General features: G+C 42.1%; 1 protein-coding gene across 3 annotated transcripts in view; it reads left to right on the top strand.

Moving 5' to 3' along the window:
- Nucleotides 1–21,014, top strand: part of ANKRD29 (ankyrin repeat domain 29) — a 33,247-nt gene extending 12,233 nt beyond the window's left edge. For 2 of the 3 annotated variants that reach the window (XM_066992860.1, XM_066992862.1), the window contains exons 5-11: nucleotides 3,066–3,164; nucleotides 5,848–5,946; nucleotides 6,038–6,064; nucleotides 11,432–11,530; nucleotides 11,975–12,070; nucleotides 13,120–13,218; nucleotides 14,785–21,014. In XM_066992860.1, coding sequence (XP_066848961.1) covers nucleotides 3,066–3,164; nucleotides 5,848–5,946; nucleotides 6,038–6,064; nucleotides 11,432–11,530; nucleotides 11,975–12,070; nucleotides 13,120–13,218; nucleotides 14,785–14,868 — 603 coding nt within the window. In that variant the 3' untranslated portion in view covers nucleotides 14,869–21,014. The remainder of the gene's footprint in view (nucleotides 1–3,065; nucleotides 3,165–5,847; nucleotides 5,947–6,037; nucleotides 6,065–11,431; nucleotides 11,531–11,974; nucleotides 12,071–13,119; nucleotides 13,219–14,784) is intronic. The other variant, XM_066992861.1, reaches the window with a different exon arrangement.
- Nucleotides 21,015–22,267: the final 1,253 nt, after the last annotated feature.

Genomic DNA, 22,267 nt, shown 5'->3' with positions numbered 1-22,267 from the left:
AGGAAATAAACCCAAGGCTGAGTGCCTTCTCTCAGCTCCATTGCCTGTCTCCCTCCCGCTGCAGAGCGGTTATTGCCCTACAAGTGCCTCCGTGGTTCCTCACATGTCCCTGCCCAGCTCAGAGTTTCCAAGAGGCTTGCCAGTACTGAAGATGCTGCTTCAGCATTTTACTTGTTTCAGCTGAAGCCAAAAAAAAAAAAAAAAAGAGAAAAAAAAGAAGGAATCACATGGCTGAAGGAGATTTTAAGACTCTGCCATTTATTTCTTGTTTTCATTCTTCCATCTGCCTTCCTTATAGTCTGTAAAACAGTGGGGTCTCCAGCTAGAGCATGCTGGAGAACAGGCTCTTGTGCTGGCAAAAAGGGAAGAAAGTGAAAGCAAGATGCAAGCTCAATAGGAGTTGGGGGACTGATTTTTTTTCTTCTCCTAAAAAATGTGGACCTTTGCAGTGTTTTGTCCAACACTGCCAATTCCTTGATTTAACTGAGTGTTGTCTTGCCATAAGGTGTTTTCCATGGAAAGCATTCCTGTCCCCAAGTTCTTTTTCGTAGAGCAAGACCTCTCTCTGTTTACCAAAATGGTACCCCCATCCAGAGCATGCACACAAATCTCAGTCTCTTCTGTGGAATGAATTTGACTTTATAGGAGACAGACAACAGAGCAGGTCTTAGAGTCCACTTGCCTTCCTGATCAACAACCAAATCCTTGGGCCAAGGAGTTGTTATTTGATTTTTTCTGCCCCTGGAAATATTTGATTTGAGGTGGGCAAATGGAACTAGATCAGGGTGATCTAGATCTCTTCGTCACTCTAGTCTGAAAGATCTTAATGTTATGTTTTGGAAATGTTATTCTTTCCCAAAATCTATCTAAAAACAGTTCTTTCTAAAACTGTTCACTGAAGTCAACCAACTACTAGGTCAGGATCCCCACATTGAGATACTTTATATCCTGCTTAAAGTGTCCTCCTTCTTAAACCTCAGGCTGTGACATCTCCACAGTGGAATAGCACAGTCCTGCTCCAAGCACTTGCCTTCAGCTCTGCTGTGTTGACTGTGGTTAGCTGTGCAGGCCTGTCTTTGATTTGGGGCCTCTCATTTTGTTGCCTCCAGAAATTATGTTAATAACCAAACAATCTTCTTAAAATAACGTAGCTGGGAATACAAGGATTGTAGAAAATGAAAAGCAAAAAAAAATAAACAAACTGTTCTCATACGCAGCTGAACATGACCACTTACCTTCCAGGTGGGGAACCTCAGTATTTTCAAGCTTGCTATAGCTCATCCTTCCCTGCCTCTCTGAGGAAGACCTTCTGTCTTGATAGTACAGTTTTTTTTCTTAAGTCATTGACCTTTCTCTCCCCGTTTCCTTAAGGGAAAGTCTTTTAAAAAGTCTCTTTTTTTGTTTGTAGGCCTTCGATCTGGTAACTCAGCACTCAAGTAAAACTGTCTTTCAGCTGATGGGAGACAGGAAACAGATTTCATGAAGTTACTAGCGTTTGCCATTGTTTTTTAAGTGTGTAGAGGTGGTTTGTTGGTTTGTTTATTTTAACCCAGAAACCATTGTGGTTGCTTTCGTGTTCTGTTCCAGCAGTTCCTATTAAATTAGGATATTTTATTTGACAGGAAAGTCTAGTGACTCATTGCTATAGAGTAACTTAAGTCCACTGACCCGGTTGCACATCGTGTTTACTTACATAGTCCAGAATTAACAGTTCTTAGATGGTCACCTAACAGTTTCACATTGGTGACTTTGCTGACACTCAAGCCTTGCTTGCTTTTTAATGTGGCAGGGCAGAAGGGTGAATAGTTTTTGAGCATAGTTACAGACAGTCCCTGTGGATTACTTCAGCCATGTCAGGGCTTGAGTTTTCGTGAGATTGTTATAGGCACGAAATAGCACTACAGATTAATAAATTTGATTGTCACTTCCCATTATAACAGATTCCTTCATCCATTTGGGCTGTAACTTGTCTTGTTGGCTATCTGTCCACGTGGAAAAATTAAGAGAAAACTTTTGAGTTGTTTCAGAGAACAAGACTGAGGGAAAATATAATCTTTTGCCCCAATTAATAACAGCTGTAGAAACCATTTATTTGATAGCTTGCTTTGTGGAGGAGGAGCTTGAGGCAGGGAGAAGGTGGGGAAGGAGACAGAAACCCTCAGGTATCCATGACGTGGCGTCATCCTTGCATCACGGCATGGTGCCGTCCCAGGCAGAAGATGAGAACCTCCTCTCCATACCAGTGTCAGAAACGATGGCAATTTTTGAGTGGGGCACAATGTATTTAACACGATGTGGCAAGCCCCGCATTTGCTATTTCCATTGTTTCAGCTGGCTTGGAGTTGTGAGCCAGCAATACTGAGGTATTTCCCATCTCAGGTAGCTCCTATGGGAGCAGGTCTACACGCCAGACTCGATGCATGTGCCTAGGTCTCCCTTCAGTGGTAATGCACAGTAACTATAACTGCCAGGGATCGCTTCTTCAGCAGAAATAATGGGGCTTTCACTGGGTCATGGGTTTGGTCTGATGCATGCTTCCACATTTAGCTAGAATGCTTTTAGCTGCATCCTCCCTACTCTTCTTCAGGCCAGAACTAAAAGGTGAAAGGCAGAACATGACAGAGCATGAAGTTCTGGTCAAAGAAGGGCAGATGGTCGGTAGGCTTTAGAGCAGGGGAAGGGTGTGCTGTCCTTCAACAAGTGGAGGAGCTTGTCATGGGTAGGGGATTTGGCAGTAAAAGTGAAGAGATACAGAACAGCTTGGTGTTGTGAAGCAAATAAAGTCTCTAGTGGGAAGGTAGAAGATGAGGAACTAAAAGCAGAATTTTCTTTGTTCCTGTCACTCACTAAAAAAGCCTCAGGAGAAAAATGTTTATAGTGACAGAGCCAAAGATTTAAGGGCCACGGCTTGGCACTAAAATTATGAAGGATTCAGTAGCTAGTCACTCCAAAATTGTTGTGAGCCAAATTCTGAAAAGCCTTAAAATTTGCTTACGTTTTATGGTGACATTCAGTCTAGCATCTTCACTCCCACACTACTGTACCCTTTCTTTGTTTTTTCACAGGATGGAGGTACTGCTCTTCTAGCTGCTTGTCAGTATGGGCATGCAAAGGTAGTGGAAACTCTGTTGAAGCATGGTGCCAACATTCACGATCAACTTTACGTGAGTTATTTGACACGGATAATATTGACAACACTGGTGATGGAACAAATGTGCTGTTTGTTGGACAGCAGTGGGTACTCCGGCTCCAGCACAGAGAAGCATTTGCCAAATGTTGTGGTTTTGTAGTACTCTGCCTCTCTAAGTTGTGATTTTTGTTAACTGTCTGCTTTTCACAGTTTTGGGAGAAGTGGTACAAAGATGGTTTAGCTGTGTTTTGGTTCCTTGTCTGTAAGAAGGCTATGTTCCAAATCTGCACCAGCTTTGTGCTGTCCCTTACCATTGAACTAAAGCTTGTGTCGTGTTTTACCGCATCAGATTTGCATTACAGGCAGAGAAATAAATAACTGTAAAGCCACTGAGGTATTCAAGAATCAGTTTATCAGTTTTCTGCCAAGAAATGTCATAGAAGTTATGTTGTCTTTAAAATATATATATTTTTAATATCAGTTTAAATGATGTTATTTGGTATTTGTGTGTCTCTAGTTTGTCAGTTCTTTGGGCAAAGAGTGGTTAAAACGACTGAGCTGACATTGTTTAGTTGACTTTTCAGAAAGCTGGACTGAGCCAATGAAGCACTGGATTTAATTTACTTCAGCAGAGACACAAATAAGCTGGGCTTTTCAGCATTCAACAAAAATGAGTGGCAGGTTTTCTCTCCACTTCCCACCACTCTTTCCTACCCAAGGGCACAAGACGAGTCTGACAAAGAGGAATTTGTTCCCCGTGGATATATATATGTATCTTTTTTAGCCTTTTCGATGGGGTTTGCAGGATGCTGTTGGTCAGCACTGAGCACTCTCGGCTCCCACCAGTCTTCATGCACTCGTCGCACAGAGTCCCCACCTCTGTGCTGCTCCCACCCCACATTTGTACAGAAGGGTTCTCCACAGTCACTGCTGCCCAAGTAGCAATGACCTTGCTAATCTAAGGGTTAGCATAATTCGTAACATTCGTAATGTTTGTCGTCCTCTGTTTGCTAATCCCAGGGTTTTCCACCTGGTTTAAAAATAGCAGTGCTGTTGCACCTGGGGACACTTACCTAGAAGTAAAGGCAGTAAAATAACTTCCTTGTTGTCTCTCCTGGAAATGAGCAGTATTTACATTCAGATTTAGAGATGTATTTTTATTGCTCAAAGTCATGAGGCAAAACCAGTCAGAAACAGCTGCTTAATAAAATAAGAACACAAGCTCTTAAAAACAAGCACTAGCCTGACTCTTTTTTTTTTTTTTCTGGGACATTGCCAAGTGGCTTTTACACAATGGTATCTGGCTGACAGTTTCACTTGCAGGCAGCCAAAGGAGAGGGATTTCGAGCATGCACTTGGGCAGTCCTCCCCAAACCATTGAGATAGATGTTTTAATTTTAAGTTGAATCATGTGAGGGGTAGAGGAGAACACAAGAGAATACGCTAACTAAACAGTGCTACTTGCAGAAATATTTTATAGCCTCTAAACAACTTTCTTGTTATAGCACCAAATCAAGTACAAATCCCAAATAATTAATTAAAAAATAATGGTTGGATGACAGGCAAACCAGGTTCTCCATCATGACTGATGCTATATTAAAGAGCTCTTTTAATATTATGCAACCTTGTCTGCTTTCTAAATGGAAGTGTTCTTACTGTATGTGTCTCTGGAGGAAGATGCAAAGCACCCGATACTATCACCCTATTTCATGCACTTGTATAGCAGCCAGAGAAAACAGCCCCTCAGAGGGCCCAGGCATGGATATTCATCTGCAGTGCCAGCAGATACCTCTCTTCTTTACCAGGAAGGACATCTGCCATGCAATCAAGGTCAAACATTTTAAATTCAGCCCCTGGGCACGCTATTCAGTGCATGTTTCAGGCCTGCGCTGAGTTTTCAAGGAGGAAGACCTAAGCAGTATGTCTTTCCACTTGTAGTTGGTTTGATGGCTTTTAATGAGGTTTGAAAATTTTTCATTGAAAAAAAACTCAATGAGATGATTTTTTATTTTTTTTTCCTACGGAGAAAGCTTATGAATTTTCTAATGTTGAGAACATCTCCACGTGAAAGACACATTGAAGAAAATAAATCCCGGATTAGTTCATTTCTTTCACAAACTTTTATGGAGAAATGCTGGCTTCTGATAGGGCTTTGAGATACTCTGTCCTGCATGTGCTACATTTACCCACTTTTATTACAGAGCCAATCTCTCCTGCAATATGTGCCAGAGCAGTGGCTAGTAGTTGCTGGCATGGCGCAGCAGTATGGCACAGTACTCACCCCTCCGGTCTAAACAGCAGGCCTCAATGCCAGAGTCTCCAGTTCTGCAAAGTATTTGAACACGTTTTCACCACATGCATCTCTGTGGCAGAGCACCTCTGCATGAGCTAAACAAACCTGAATAAATATATTTTCCTAAATAGGAATGGATTTCTAGTTATGTAGACCAATGCTTTGGTGAGCTAGACTCTTAGTATGCCAGACCCAGGACTTAATGCTGTTTGATACATGATGGGAGCCAGTACTTCTTTATGCTGAATGAAAACATTGCCATAGTTTGTGATTTTGGTCATTACTCCTTGAGCTCAGCTGTCTATATATGCTGTTACACTGCGTAATGGCTTAGGAGGGAGAAGGTGATTCAGTTTGCTTTGTTTTTGTGTGAAAAGTACCGTATAATTTCAAAACAGTATAAGCTGGATGTATTTGTTCTTAGGATGGAGCTTCTGCAATTTTCTTGGCAGCGCAAGGAGGCTATCTGGATGTCATCCGATTGCTCCTTTCTTCAGGAGCAAAGGTTAACCAGCCACGACAGGTAAGCTCAACACTTCAGGGCAGAGCTGGGATCTAATTAGTAAATTTCACAGTTATTTAAAGTTAACACTGGAATTTTCTCTGGACATCAGGTTCCCATGGAGGTGCTTCACCAAAAGGTAAATTGTGGCTGTGTCTGCATTTGTGTGTTAGTTCGGAGTGATAGTGTGGATTTGGAGGAAGTGCCCCAGTTGTTTCTGCTTGCACACAACCTAGATAATTTCCGTAAGAAGTGAAACTGGAAGCTCCATTTTAGGCGTGCACCAATTGTGCTTCACATCCTAAAGGAGATCAGACCTCTGGCTGATCCTTGGGAATGCTTTGAACCATGTGCAGGTTGGGCACATTTGGGCCACGGGACCAGACTAAATCAAAATAAAACCCTCAAGCTGTGTTTAGTGTTGATATAAGGGCCTTGCACTACCTCTTGTAACTACTGAGCTGTTTCTGCTGCACCAGGCTACTTGTGAGCACATATAGTCCCTCATGTCCTTGCGTTCTTTTGAAAATCCTTGGAAAAGCTTTGGAAAATCTGGGAACACTAGTGGGAGAAAGTACGAGATTTAGTATACTGAGATCACCAGAAATGTGGGTTCAGTATTAAAGCTAATCTTCGAAAAAAAACTTTCACTTTTAGTTTTATTTTGTATCCTCCGTGTGTACTTTGAAATTCAGGCGTGAGTATTAACCTTCACCTCTGTAAGTACTTGGTACATGTGCAGAGCTTTGCTATCTAGGTTTCCAGTTGCTTCCTCTCGTTAGTCTGTTCCTGTAAACACATGAGACCAGTGGCAACTGTGAGCACGAAATTAGCTCCTCTGTAGGCAGTGGGGCTGCTGTTTGATCATTAAATGATACGAATGAATTAGATGTGGTTCAGAGATCCCTGCTATAGAAGGCGGAGGGCTAGCTCCACTTTGCATCACTGCGTGCTGTTGTTAGGTATGGGTGCATATAGGTTAGGTCTTAAACTAAGGGATACATAAGCATGCCTAGTTTACAGAGACATACAAAAACTCTCTTGGTTTCAAAAAATATGGATCCTTGATTGTTTAGATGTGTCTTGATTCTGAAATCAGTGCTTAAACAGCACTTTCAGATGCTGCTTTGAATAGCCAGGTGTGGGAATTGCACAGCTAACTTTGCTCCTGGCACTTCGAGGCGTCTGGTTAGAGACAGACGTTCCCAGGAATCTTTGCCTGCTCTGGGAGAGCCTCCCCTGTGGTCTGCTGAAACCCTGCAGGCAAGGTAGCTGTCCTGGGCCTTGACTGCACATTATAAATTGATGGGATAAGGTCTTGTCCTTGCAATCAGTCACGTATGTCTGACAGGTGTCTGTGATCGCTGACTGTAGCAAGTAAAAAAACAGGAGTCAGGAGCAAATAAATGTGAGGACTTTAATAACAGAGGACAGCGTGGCATGTGACAAGCTTGGCCAGGTATTTTAGCATTTCTTTTCATCTGCTCCAAAGAACCTGAAAAGTCATAGCTTGGCAGCAGAGATTGATCTATATGGCTTCTGCTGCATCTGTAGGTTTGTGTCTCCTTGCTGCTCCTCTAGTGCATGGAAACTGCACCAGCATTTTATGTTCACAAAACTGAAGTCATTTTCTTGCTGGATAAGAAGAATAAACCAGTGTTTGCATTAACAACTTTTTGAGTGGGTCAAAAGAAAGCTGGGGAGCCTTTGATTTAGCTGAACCAGTTTCACATTCATGCAACACAATATTTCCTGATGCATGTTCAAATCTCAGTTGAGGCAAAGACTCAACTCCATGCGAATGCCCCTCCTGGCTCTATCTCATCTCCGGCACTATGGGCTTAGTTTGCCTCAGGGTACCTTGGATCCCTGCTAAGATTATGCCTGGGTAGATCTGTGGCATTTGTATTCAGGTCCACTGTAATCCAAAGCATTTCCTCAACAAATGGAGCATTTTTACTGTTTAATTAGTAAAGAAATGGTTGGATGGACTTCAATCTCTTTCTTACTAACAATTTTGCACTTTGTTCAAAGGTGGCACGTTGGTTACCAGGAATGCAGCCCTAGATGGTGCACTTTTGATGCCAGATGTCTCCTACTGTCAGTCACAAGCTTTGTTGCTCTTACTGCTGTAGGAAACTTTTCTAAGCAACACTGAATGCAGGGCTGTCTGTAGCTGCAGAGCGCAAGGTTCATGCTTCTCCTTCCTAAGTGTCCATGTTTTCCTCTCTGTCTTGTGAATTTAGGGGTGTAATTCATCTGTCTGATCACATGCATTTTCCCTGTATGTATCTTCCTGCTGCTCCAGTGGGTACCAGTTCCCCTTCTGTCTTGTGCCCCATCTCCCAGTCCCACAGGGTTCTCCTGACACCTTGGAGATGCCTGTGTGCAGGCCCTTCAGCTCAGCTCTCACAAGGCTGAAGAGGGAAGCTTTCTGGAAAGCTTCTTCCCTGGCAATGTTATTCCTCTTGATTTTTAACCTTCTTTTCTTCTTTCTGACATTGGGCCCCCATGGAGACGGGCTGGAATTTTTTTGTCATCTTTTTGTCTAGACAGAGTTCGGAGCAATGTCTGCAGCCCGGTGTAGGCAATGTTTCTTTGCTTCTCTGACTCAAAAGCAAAGCAAGAAGGTTATTTGCCAATGAATTTTATGCTGTGTTTTGGCAGGCTTTAGTTTGACTGGTTAAGTAGACTGAAAATATTATGAAAATTAATTTTGTTTTTCTTTCCACGTGATATGTGATCACACATATATGCAAGCTGGTAAACCTATACAGAGTGCAGACTACAGTCCAGCAAGCTTGACTTACTTATTATTAGCAACAATTCGGCTGGTATAGTGGTGCAAGTGGACTGGTGGGAAGAATGGTGGAGGACATGACACTGAGCAGCCTGAGAGTAGGGGCTCTCTGTCCCTGAAAGTCCTCAGGGGGAATACAAGGGTAATTTCACCTCCTACAGTAATCTGGCCCTTTCTAAGACTGTAAGTCTCCAGCAAGCACTGAGATTCAAAGCTGCAAAGCAAACTCTTTAGTTAATGGGTAAGAGAAGAAGCGTTAGAAATTTCTGTCAGGGAATGTTTGGGACTGCTGGACATAATGAGATATAGTTTGTATCTATTATGAATTTACAATCAAATAAGGAAATAATAAACACAGCCTTAAACATATGGAGCATTTAACATTGTTTATTCTGTAAAAGTAGTGGTCTCCAGTCTGCTGGGTGGTCAGAGGAACAAGAAATGGAAAGTACTTTTTGAACGGCTTCTTTCCCTGGTGTCATTTTCTTCCTGACTCATCTCTGAGTCTTAATATCTGTTTATACAGGAATTCTCGCATGGCATCTTAGTACAATGTAGTATCTCTTTTGGACCATACACCAACATGAAAATGAACAGAAATCTCATCTACTGCATATAAAGATTATATGCATTTACATAAATCTGCCTGTTAGATGCTGTTTGTATAAAAGATAGAAGCTGACATTAATCACTGTGAGCCCACCATCAACTTCTTCATCTTTCTTCTTTTTAAGCTAAATTCTCCAAGGTGTTCACTCTTTCTCCTAATGTATTTTTGTCTCTACCCTATAACTGAGATGCAGACAATGATATCTAACAGCAATACTATTAAGGACAGTTAATGGTAACATCGATGTTACCCAACACAAGTATTTCCTTCTGCTTCTTTTGCTTCATAACTGAAGAGTCATAAACATCACTGTGAGTGAAAGAAAGCTGCTATGTTCCCCATGCTGTTCTTGTACTTGCATTTTTTTTATGTAAACAGAAATGTGGACTTGCACAGCATTAGTTCCTCATGCCCATTAAATTGTGTAGGTGGCTCGCTATTTTCCAAGTTTCATAGGCTTTTTCAGTGTCCCTCTTGCTATTTTCTAGAGCCCTCTGGTGGGGGAAGATTGGAAAAAATATCAAGTGTCAGTTTACTGATAGGGAAAACACTGTACATTGGAGATGGACAGTTTTTGCTATCATGCTAACATCACATGCTCTTTGTACAAGAGAGCCTTTGTTATTTTTGAATCATAAAGAACACTCATTGTATTAACAGGATATGTACTAGAGTGAGGTCAGCCACTAACTTCCATGAGATCATTTATAGAATTGATACAAGAGTCAGCAAAGATCCTATTCTTTGCCATTTGAAAAAACTAAAGATATCAGGGTGTATGTTTGCTTTTCCTCAGAACCAGAAAAGGTGAAAACTAGAACACAATATCGAAGGAAGAAATAACTTTGTTGTTTCTTCCAATGGATTAAATCACTAGCCCATAGAAAGCAGAGAATGGTTCATCAATGTTTTTGAATAGCTTTAGCAAGTCATACGAATCTCCAGTTGGCACCGAGGAGAGAGATTACTTCTTTGATCAAGGTGGAAATATTTTATTTAAAGTAAAAAGCTGTTTCCTTCTGAAACTTCTCATTAAGGCTCTTTCCGGGGTTTTGTCTCATTCTTTTCCTGCCAAGTCTTCAGGCTGCTGAGGCTGGCAGGAGGAACTGGCAGAAGCAGACACCCTGCTACTTGTGGTCTCACTTATAAGTTAAAGTCCATGCAGGCAAAACCTTTTATTAAAGGACCATGCAAATTAATTTGGTGCCACATAACTAACTGCTGGAGTCCTCATATAATCTTGAGAAGCAAATTTGGCCATTTAGAAGGAAAAGAAGGAAAAAATACAAAACTAAATTCTAATTGCAGAAACAATACTTCCAGTGTTTCAACTCACCTTTGTATTTGGGATAGAAATTCATCAGAACGTTTAGCTTATTTTGAAGATGCATTTTATTTCCCAAAGTTTTCTGCTCAAATCATGATAGCCTAAGAGCCTAAAACATATATTTTTTTTCCCCCAAACCAGATTATTTTACATTGTATTCCTTGAAAATTGACTTTTTTTTTTTTCTAGTGGAGCTCTTGAAGATAAAATCTGTGAGATACTCACCATCGCTGTAAGTCAGGACATTTTTATCAGATTCCCTAGGAGTGGACAATGTAATTTAACACTGAAAGTTGCTGATCATCTCAAGTTGTTCGTTAGCTTCTATAAACAACTTCCGTTCAATAGGTACAGACACCCAGCTGCAGAACTCATCCATGCACGGATCCTTCTGCCACATCCAGCCACCCAGATTTCGATCTACACAGCATACCTTTGGCCTTTACATTTTAAACTTCCCTGTTTATTTTAGGCACAGCTGGTAAGCCACAGAGGGCTTCTAGTGTTCAAACAGCAATGCCAATTTCAGGTCAGCCATGCAAGAGAAAACATCTAAGGGTTCCTCTCCTCGACAACCAGAAATGTTCTGATTTCCTCCAGGGAGCTCCCACGTGCTTCTGGAAGGGACTCTGCATTTGTCTGTCCGTGACGCAGAATTTTATTGAGGAATTGAAGTTCATCCATTCCAGTAGGCAGATTTTGGTAGTAAAATACTGGGGAGTACACAATATAGAAGTGAAACTTCCCAGCACCCTTATTTTGTTTGAAGGACGGGACAGCACCCCTGTGGATCGCGTCGCAGATGGGCCACAGCGAGGTGGTGCGAGTCATGCTGCTGCGGGGAGCCGAGCGGGACGCCGCGAGGGATGTGAGTGCCACCTCTTCCTGTGCTCTGTCTGCAGCTTTGCGCTTCCTGGCGTGTTTTGAGGCCGCTAGGCTGTCTGAGGGGTGGCCCAGTGTCCCCAGAGGTTGTTCTGTTTGTCAGGTTGTAAAGCTCCCTCTTGGGCTCCGTTTCTGCCTGCGTGTCTGGGATGGCTCCCTGGAAGGACCTCCTGGAATAAGAGAATGAAGATGTCCGTATAAATGAGGGACAGACGTGATATGGGTTGTGACTGGTTCATTTCACCCTGAGGTTTTCAGAGGAACAATCCTTCAGATGCCCTAGAATTAGCAGCCTGATCTCTGGAGGTGCCTCCTCAAAGATGATGAGCAGAGGAGACCTTGTGGGGGGAACAGCTGGTGTTTTCCTCCAGCCTAGGGGAATGGGGGTGAAGCACTTGTTGTGACTGAGCTGATCTTCTCTCTTTTAAAGGATGGTACAACTGCTTTGCTGAAGGCTGCCATTAAAGGGTACAACAATGTGATAGAAGAGCTACTTAAATTCTCTCCCACCCTTGGCCTGCTGAAGGTTAGTAGTGAAACACGTATATTTTTAGACAGAAACTCAAGAAGGCAAAGGGTCTAATGAAACACCTGACGTTCATGACAAGTGGAAGACGATAGAGATTGAGCCCAAAAAGTCAAGAGAAAAATGAACTTTCTTTATTAAGCCTTTAGTGCTACATACAAACAAATCTTTTCAGAAGATATTGTGAAATTGATTTTTGGAATAAGGAAGGACATCGTGTTGTGGGAGGAATTCTCTTGCTTTTTGTCAGCTGATTTTATTTCTACAGTAAACAGATTGCTCGTGGTGGTGCAGTTGTCAGCATTATACCCTGCCCTTTTATTGCCTTTAGTCAGTAAGCTAGAACCCTAAGAGATCAGTTGTGAGTAACTCTCTGTTTGTTTCTGTTTTCCTCTGAATTCAACCAGTGACTCAAAAATAATAGCAGATATCTGGAAGCTGCATTTTAATAGCTGATCAAATTGCATGCACCCATAAATGATACACTTTGATGACTTCTGTGGATGCAACTAATTGGCAGTTTTGATAAACTTGAAAATCCAGGTGGCATTAACTTGATTGTTAATTAAGAGTAAGAAATAGCTTCCACACTTACGTGAACTGTCAGCTTGCAGCCACGAACAAAAGGTCAGCTACGATAAAAATCACCATTCAGCTGCCTGCCAGGGAGAACATTAATCATGAGAGAAAGGAGATAAAATGCACAGCTGGTTTCCATTACACCTCGTACTCCTGTTTCAGTTGTGAATGGCTGATTTCACCAGGCAGCAGCAAGTGCCGTGCGCTTTTCAACCTCTAATCTATTGACAAGGGCAATTTTAAAAAGAAGATATTACTGTGGTAAAGTGAACCTGACTCTCGCTTTTATTAAAGCATTTAACATCACCTCCTTTGTAGTCCACTAGCCTGCCAGCACCCTCTCTAAATCACCATCAGGCTTTCATGACCTAATCTCTTCCACGTTATTTCTCGTTTGTGGGTTTGTTCTCTGCAAACATCTTTGTTTCACTGCCTTTTTGATTCCAAACATCTTCGTTGGTGTTTTCCAGAATGGGACCTCTGCTCTCCACGCGGCTGTTCTGAGCGGTAATGTGAGGACGGTGGCACTGCTGCTGGAGGCAGGAGCAGACCCGTGCCTGAGGAACAAGGTACGTCCTGGCGTGCCACCCCGGGGCTAGGACCGGCGCTGAGCTTTGGAGCGCCTGTGCGTGCAACGTAGGTGGTGGTTGTCCACGTCTCTGTGTAAGACCACGACTGCACCTTGATCCTCTCCTGCAGCACCACCATTCAGTCCAGCAGTTTGTGTACACAAGCATCTATTAGGGTGCTGCTACCTGTGAAGTAATGTCAGCCTGAGAATAACCTCATGCACTCGTTAACCCAGCACCACGGGTTAAATTGTTAGCTGTAACTAGTCATGGGACAGCTAGACTGTGTTTTAGGGAAACAGTAATCTGTTACTTGGTTTGGTAAGTCCTAAGTTATATTCGTGTCTCATTTCACAGACGTGTATGAAGGGTATGTCCACAGTAGGAGAAATCTATATCTGTGTGCCTCTGGTAAAATTGGCTTAGGATTTAGCACATTGCTAATATCAAAAATACCTCAAAATTACATGCACCTTTCCAAGGTCTTCTACAAATTTGTTAGTTTATTGAAGCAATTTCCTATTCCTTTTATGACATCAACTTTTCTGCAGGAAACTTAAAAAAAAAATCTATTACGTGTTTTAACATTAAACGTTTGGTCATTTCATTGAAAATGTCTTCCTCTGAGTTGTGCTTGTGGACTATTTGCTTCTAGCATTTAATATCTAGCAGGGTTTGTTAAGCTGTGAACGGGTGGACTGGTATTTACTTCTGATTTATGATTATGTGAACGAAAGTTTGTAACGCAAGTAATCCAGCATATGCTTTCTGAACGCTTTGGTTCTTTAATATAAAATCCGTGCATGTAATTCCTATATCAATCCACTTGATGGCAGCAGAGTTAATGTCACTCATACAGTAGTTTGTGCTAATATACGTTTTGTTTTGATGCAATCATCCAAACAATGTGCAAGATTTTTCTGCTGTTGGTAGTGATTTGCAGAAGGAGGTTGTACAGCATAAATCTGTGGTTATAACTTCTCCTAAAGATTTTTTTTTTGGGAAAAAACATGCAATTTGGCACAACAGTACATTTGCAGAACAGAATTATTGATTTTCAGAAGTAGCCTCATTATAAATATTTTCAATTATTACAATTGTATTCAGTAAGTACAGAAGACCAAGCTCTGCTATTCTACTACCTATCCTACACAATAGCACTGACTATTTCATAGCAACTAAAGTTTTTCTTTGGATTTTTATGGACTTTGGTACTTGAAGATCTGCCTCATCTCCCCAAAGACTCATCAGCCGTGTTCTCTTTCAGTTTTGTGGCAGCAGCATAGGGAACCCAAAGGATACCATTTAGCCTGGACAGGCAGCACAAAATAAGCTGACCACACAAATCCCATGCTAGGATTATTTTGAAGACTTAACTGAGACTTGCACACTGCATGGAAAGATAACTTTAAGATATCTCCAACAGTGGTGGAGACAAAGCTGAAATAAGCACGTCATGGTTATACCATGACATTAAAAGTATTACGCATTAAAAGCGTAATGCTTTTGAACCATATTTTGGAAATAATCATTCATTTTTGCTAACCTCAAGATTTTTTGTTCCAGGCAAACGAGCTGCCAGCAGAGCTAACGAAAAATGAACGCATCCTCCGACTCCTTCGCACAAAGGAAAAGCAAAGGAAGAGCTAATGCTGCCCTGTAGCAAATGCGGTTTGACGGAGCTGTGCCCTGACAACACTATCATGACAGTAAACCTAGGTTGCCCAAGAAGGTCTTTTTGGAACAGTTTGCAGAACTGATCAGCCTCATCAGTATATGCTTGTGAACACATGAGGCCCTTGCCATGGAGTCGCCATGCCCTCAGGCCTCCATCTGGCATCGCTGAACTCAGAAGGACCGCAACAGGAGTAGGGTTTGGCCTGAGAGCAGTGTTTGCCCTGCAGCCCTACCTATGCTCGCGGGCCCCACCAGTCCCAGCACTGACGTTAGCTCCTCCACGCCCGCAGTGTACGCATCCCCATGCACCCGAGTGCTCCCGCTGTTTCGGAGATGCGTCCCTCTACTGGCATGGCCACACGCCTGCAATGAGTGCCTTGGGGTGCGCTCATGGGTTGGGAGCACTCAGCCCTTGTGCCAAAAGGATGCCCAGGTCTTGCAGCTGTTTGGAGTCAGCTGGTCCTCATGGTGCTGCTGCCCTCCCTTTGGTGGCAGTGCTGCCTCTGCCGATTCCTCTGTACCTCCAAGTGCCACGTAGGGCTACAGGTGACATCCCATCTACAACATCCCAACAGGAAAAGCCCTCCTGACAGTGCAGGGCTTTGGTAACATTTTTGTTTCTATGTGGCAGTCCATAAAATGATCCAGAGCATTACGAATTATGCCAAAAGCTACTGAACAAATAATAAGAAAGATGATTTTCTCTTTGGTGTAGCATCTGGATCTTTTTGCAATGTATATGCAGTGCTGTGGGAAGGCATCCCCAGCCCTACAGCATACATATGTGCATTTCCACGAGCAGGGGAAGAACAGTTAATGAGCAAACCAACCAGAGTATACCATTCAATAGCTCAAGTACACCAGAAATTTGGCTGTCAGTACAGATGCTATACAGATACTTAACAGTACAGATGCTATACAAGTAATCTATGTTCTGCATGACCCCGTATGTGACACTATGGTTTGGTATCCATAACTACTATGCAATGCACTTGTTCCCAAATTCTGTGGCAGGAGTTAAGGGAGAAGTGCACAGTCGTACACGTGTTCAAACAGCTGGTGAGAGGATTACATGTAGCCACGCTCAAACAGGCCCACTAATTAACATGGGCCTGGAAAATGAACTCTCAACAGCAATTTTGGCCTTTGTTGTGGTTGAGATGCTTAGAATAAGACATGCTACTAGTGCCTGTGTGGAGAAGGCAGTGCAAATTGTTAAGGTTTTGTAAAGAGCTATGTTATAAGCATGTTGTTGTAAGATGCTACATCAAAACTCAGTCATTCCTGCAGTATAAACATACACTAAGTCTTGTTAGCCACAAACACATCACAGATCTTTTTACATTGAGTCGAGTTATAATGTTAGTCAGTACATAAATCCAGGGACTTCATCTGTCTTCAGACCTTGGCAATTTACTGAAAAATTGCTTAAGATGTTGAGGACAGAGAAGATTGAGAGGAAACTCAGAATGGTCTCTGCTTAAAAAATATCTGCCTGGGATTCAGCTGAATTGTTGCACTTTGCTTCAGTGAGTTTAAAAAAAAAAATTAGTGAGTTTGCACAAATGAATGTAGTTTACTGAGAACGAATTAGCCATATATATTGCCAAATCATAAAGTTATTCTTCTTGTAAGTTAGATAAGAAGTTGGGGTTCTGGTGAAGAGTGCAGAAGTGGGCATACCTTTGCTTGCAAGCTGAAATTGCTATTCGATTTCTATTCAGCATTGAAAAGAAAAGCTTTAAGTTTTCCAACAACATAAGACAACACCAGAAAAAAAATCTCTTTGTTTAGGTAATTCATGCTGTTGTATTTTTCAATTAAAATAATGTTGTGCCTAACTGAAACTTGCAGACAAACTGGTACAGAACCAAAGAATTATGCAAGACGTGCAGAGGATGATTGTATCCAGGATTCAATCCTGTGACAGACTAAAAAATATTGAGCACGCAGAAATCTCAAGAGCCTTATTGGGAACTTAAGTTGCACAGCATTTTATGGGACTGGACTTCTTTAACAAGTAACGCTGAAGAGGGTAGGTTCGTCTGGAGCCCCCAGCAGGTTAAAGATGAACATTTTGCTTTGGAGAAAGCCAGAGGGACTCTAGGCAGCCCTGCCATGATACTGGTCTTTCTCCTTAAAGTTTCTTCAGATCAACAGCTGGGAACAACCACACTGTTAAGATAAAAGGCCCTTTCATAGTTGTAAAGGAGGAGGATAATCACTGGAAGGACTTCAGTAGCCAGCGATTCTGGGTGAGCAATAAATACTATCAGACAGGCTGTAACTATCAATTTTCCAAAAATGTGGAAGCTTCCACTGTTGGTGAGGGTCTCCTATTTCTCTTGATGTCAGAGTGTAGGGGAGAGGATAGGGAAAGCCAGCAGTGGCCCTGTGATGGCTGAAGTGAACATGTTGGGAGACCAACCTGCAGCTGTCTAGTATCCACAGGCAGTCTCTCCTTTCTGCCAGGTATATTTTCTTTTTTTGAGTAGTCTCACCCCAAAAGGGGCAGCTACTCGGCAAAAGAGCTTCTTGAATGATGCCTGTCCATGGGAAAATGCTCCCCACCACTTATAGCAGGACTTTCCAAGTCCTGTTTCCAGCTTCCTCCATGACTGGCTACCACGGCCTAGGTTCCAGTGCAACCAGTGAGGAACATCTGGGATGCCACATCCCGTAGGGGGTATCTGCTGACCTCCTTCTGAGTAGATACAGTTACCAGGTCCTCTTTTCTGAGTAATATTGGGCTGTAACAGGCTTTTTGTTTATAAACAATATTTGAAATGTGGAGCTGCCACAGATTGAAGGGAGAAGCCTGTAGCTCCCTCTTGGCTCTCATTAATGCTGGGTGATAGGGCACGCAGGCCTTGGACCAGTGGTGGAGTACCGGCAGCAAAGTCTTTCTCTGCCACATTCAGGCTGAAGTTGAAGTTGTCTTCAGCAAAGGCACTCTTCATCCAGCTTGGGATTTTAAGCACGGAGAGCTTCCCGTTGGGAGCATTTGTTTCATCTCAGAGCCTTTGAGGAGAGGTCCGTTTGTGGCTTTGAGTTCCCAGTAACCAAAAGGTGCTTATTCTACCTGTAGATGGGCTTGGACGTTGCAATACTGTTCCTCACCATGCAATTAACCTTTTCACAAAGAAACCTTAATAATTCTTAGTATTTATGTAGCCACTGTTATCTTTAAAGTGCTCAGTAAACACTGCTGTGGTTTGTTTATTGTTCTAAACTGGAAACCTGCTTCCCCTTCTTGGCTGAAGTGATTTATTGATGTCAACAGTAGTTCTTTGCATAGTTGTAGTGCCTTTTGTGCAAGGCTTTCAGAGTGCTCTGTGGAAGCTCCAAAACCTATTGGGCAGGGAAATAGATGATTTCATACACACACCGGTGAAATGCAGCAACTGCTCATCTGTTCATGTTAATGGGCAAGAACAAATTTAGACCAGAAATTAAGGGACACCAAGTCTGCTTCCTAGATGTCAGGATGAACTAGAGTGGGGACAGGATAACAGGCCCAAATGTTTTCATTTCAACATCCAGGGGCCCAGCCTGCTGCCCTCTCCACCTGGGATTTATGCAGGACTGGTGACTTCCCAGCAGCTCCAAGTGAGTACAAAGGAGGTGCAAGAACATGTGACACAGGAGTCGAGGAAAAGTACAGAGCGCCATGCCTTTACTTCACTGATATCAAGCCAATGTAAGATAAGGAAAAGTGCAAGGAAAGGCCTGTGGTGCACAGAGAGAACGGGATCCCACCAGTGACATGGTGGTGGTGTAGCCTCAGAGCTCCCAGATACACAGAGCTCTTCATTTCAGATGATCACTGCTGTGCAGTGTGCAGGGACAGGTATTTGGTAATGACACAAAAGGCAATGTCGTACCCCCGACCTAATGCCTCTTCTTGCACTCCCCGTTCTTTCCTTGCAGCAAAGTTTTCTCGCTGGTGATCCACCTCCCTTTGTTTAGTTTAGAAGAGCTGAGAGTCTCTTCTAGGTTAAAGCACCCGATCAAAGAGCTGCAGGTGACATTTAATGCACTTTAACAATGATTGTTTGTCTCAAAGTCGGAGCCTAATCACAAGAATAACTTACATTTTATTCCGCCAATCATAGTGACTACTGGGAAATCCGTAAGTAAACCAAATTTCATGTTGTCCTGGAAATTTCAGAATTGTTGTACTGAAAATGAGGTAGCACAAAAACTGGCCTGTTTGTCCTCCCCTTAATACAAACACTGAACAGACATAAAATACTGCCTTTGTTTGGAAACCTTGTCATTGTGCCACACTCCTTGAGTCAGTGGTGACAAAATGTTAATGTATGCTAGGAATGCAACCAAAGATCATACACACGGCTCTTTTTTCCAGCGATGGAGTGATGTACTGCACATACAGGACTAAACGGAGTTGTGGCTTCTCACAGTAGCTCTGCAGAAGGTCCTTGCAAATGTCATGTTCATACTTTCCTGAATTCTGGTTTCTTTTGACACGCCCTTTTATGCATTTCATAAAACCTATACAAATTTATGTATTTCAGTGTAAGATTAATATTCTACAATGGGAACATTGCTTTGCTGAAACACATTTTTCCACACCGTCATTTCAATAAAAATGAACATACTGCTCAGATTATCTTAACTATCTGTACACTTCAATATTTATTTGCCTTCTTCTGTATCCTATTCTTTCTATTTGCAGAATTCCAGAATTAATTTTCTATTCTTGTTAAGACCACTTTATTCTGTTCCACTTGATTCATTAGACCATTATTTTCCAGGCCTTTACAGATGAGATAGCATTCACAAAACAAACAGAGCCAATGCCCTGGCTTGAAAAACAGGAAAATTTAATTTAGCATGACATAATGAGGTTTGTTTCAGATCCAGACCTCACTGGCAGACTCCCCTTGACATTAATATCCATTAAGTCAGATCTGAAGGAAAGATTTCAAAAAAGCAACTTTGGGAACAAAGGAGTATGACTATGCTTTTATTGAGTTAGTCAAACATGCCTTAGTGTTTCAGTTATTATTTCTAAATGTAAAACTGGTCTTTATGCTGATTTGACCCGCTTCAGTTTAAAAAATAAAAAATAAAGTCTAAATCCCGCTGATATGTTTATTACAGTAAGCAGTGGATTGTAATTGTTATAAAAGGGAAAAAGAGTCTACACTGAAAACTCTATTTTTGACCTTGTGTTTGACTTCCCAAGCCTTTTGCCTTATTACTACAATTTTCTGTTGTGATGAGCTACACTTTCAATCGATGTCAAAAATCCCTACAGTCGCAAGTCAATAAACAATCTCCATCTGTACAGAGAATAGTATTGTGACTTGTTCATGGACTAAATAACCACAAAGGATGATTTCTGGTAACGCAGAGCTCCTTGATTTTGCACATGAAATCAAAACAAAATGCAGTGTCACGAGGCTGAAACTAGGCAAATTCAAACTTCGAGCTGTGGGTTTTCAACAGCGAGGCTAGTTATCTAATGAAGCAAATTGTTTGAGATGATTCCTTCATCATTTGAGTGGGTTTTATTGTTGTTGTTTAAAATTACTTTTCAATCTATAAGATGTTTCATCTGAAGCACTTTGCATTTGATTTAGGAATTACAGGATGAAATTATATGATATGCATCAAGTAATATTATGTGATCATAATAGCCTTTTCGACCTTAAATATATGAGTCAATATTTTTTTTGCTTTATCTCCTCAGTGCTTTAAAGAGATGCTGGCTCTCATGAGATCAATAACAAGACCATATGCTTAGCAACTGTGCCCTGGATCTGCGTGGCAAAATGACACCTCGGGCACATACCTAGGCCGTCTGTAAATAAACCATTTTGCTCTCACTATATTGACAAGGCATTTTAACTGGACTAATGCTTTAATGTTCTGCTTTTAATGTTGAGGCAGCTCACCCAGAGCTGGCATGAGCTCTGCATAGTGCTGCACTTTGCCAGGGAGCAGGGAACAGCGCAGCAATCTGTGATGTGCCGGCGGGGAACACAGCTACGTCAGGAAAGAGCGAGGGACACAACTTTTTGCCATGGAGAAGGTTTCACTGGCTCGGATGCACAAACAGAGCATGACACTAACATAAAAGACAGACCAGAAACAAAGTGTAGTTTTATATGTACTGCACATGTGTTTTCTTGTATGGTGTATATGTATATGTGTATGTGTACATAGTGCCTAGGGTATGTGTACAGGCTCCTATAATCCCTTTGGAAATGTGATACCAAGTCTCATTGTCTGCTTGTCCAGACTATACTGCATGAAGAGGCAGAACTGCTCCACTTTCTGAGGACTCCAAGAACAGTCTCTGCAGGTGCTCAGGCAGGTTTTGGTAGTACCCACAGGGACTCCCTGGGATATTTCTGCCCTTCTCCTCCACTTCGACAGCAAAGCCTGAGATAAACACGTGGCAGCATGGTGCTCACAGGGACACAGGACAGGAATCAGATGTTAATGCAAACCAGGAGCCATACTCAGCTCTTTATGAGGTGAACTTTTGAATTTGTTAGTAAATCAGTGCTTGTGAATAGTACCTGGCATGAGTACACACTGCACATTTGCTCATAGCAATAAGTGCAGTATATCTCCAAACTCTGCTTTAATAAGAAGTTGTATTTCTACAGTGCTTTCCTCCTGCAGCTCACTGTTTGAAACCTGTTTTGGGGTATTTTGGATCCCATGTTGCCATACAATAGGCACCACTTTACAGAGGAGGAAATTGTACTGGAGAGGTTGGGACCCACCCACATCATTCAGCAAGTTCATGGCAAAACTGGGTCAAGCTTTTCATCTTCTGAATTCAATTCCTGAGCTTTTGCTACTAGGTAATAAATAAGTCCACCTAGAATGTAGTAAAAATGAACACTTTTGGCACCTTCAACGATAAATGCAGAAAACACGTGATGCTAAAGAGTGAGGATAGGACACGGTAGAACAGCCCTACAAATGTGCTAGGGCAGATACAAAGATGAAAAGATAAAAAAGATTTGATTCAGCATCACCTGACACACTACACCTATATTTAACACTACTGGCAGCTTCGGGCCGACTGCTGTCATCCCCCGCAGCATGAGTTGATCCCACGTGGAAAGTCTGAAGCCAGGAGCATCTGACCAAAGTAATAGCTACTCTGAGGCCAGGACAATTAAAAGTCGAACAGGCCTTCACAGGTGAGGAAGGCTGACAAATGAAAGCAATACGATTTGCTTACAATGCCAAATAGGAAACACCAGCTTTGTTCAGTACAGGAATTATTCTGACTTGGCTGGAAAAATATTCTTGGGGCATGCTACAGTGGTTTTGACTGGCTCTACAAAAAGAAAAAAAAAAGTGGAGGTGTGAGAAACTGGGT

Source organism: Anser cygnoides, chromosome 2 (assembly GCF_040182565.1).
Source record: "Anser cygnoides isolate HZ-2024a breed goose chromosome 2, Taihu_goose_T2T_genome, whole genome shotgun sequence".
NCBI lineage: Eukaryota > Metazoa > Chordata > Aves > Anseriformes > Anatidae > Anser > Anser cygnoides.
Note: the sequence above shows the minus strand (reverse complement) of the source record. Positions and strands in the feature narration are given on the sequence as shown.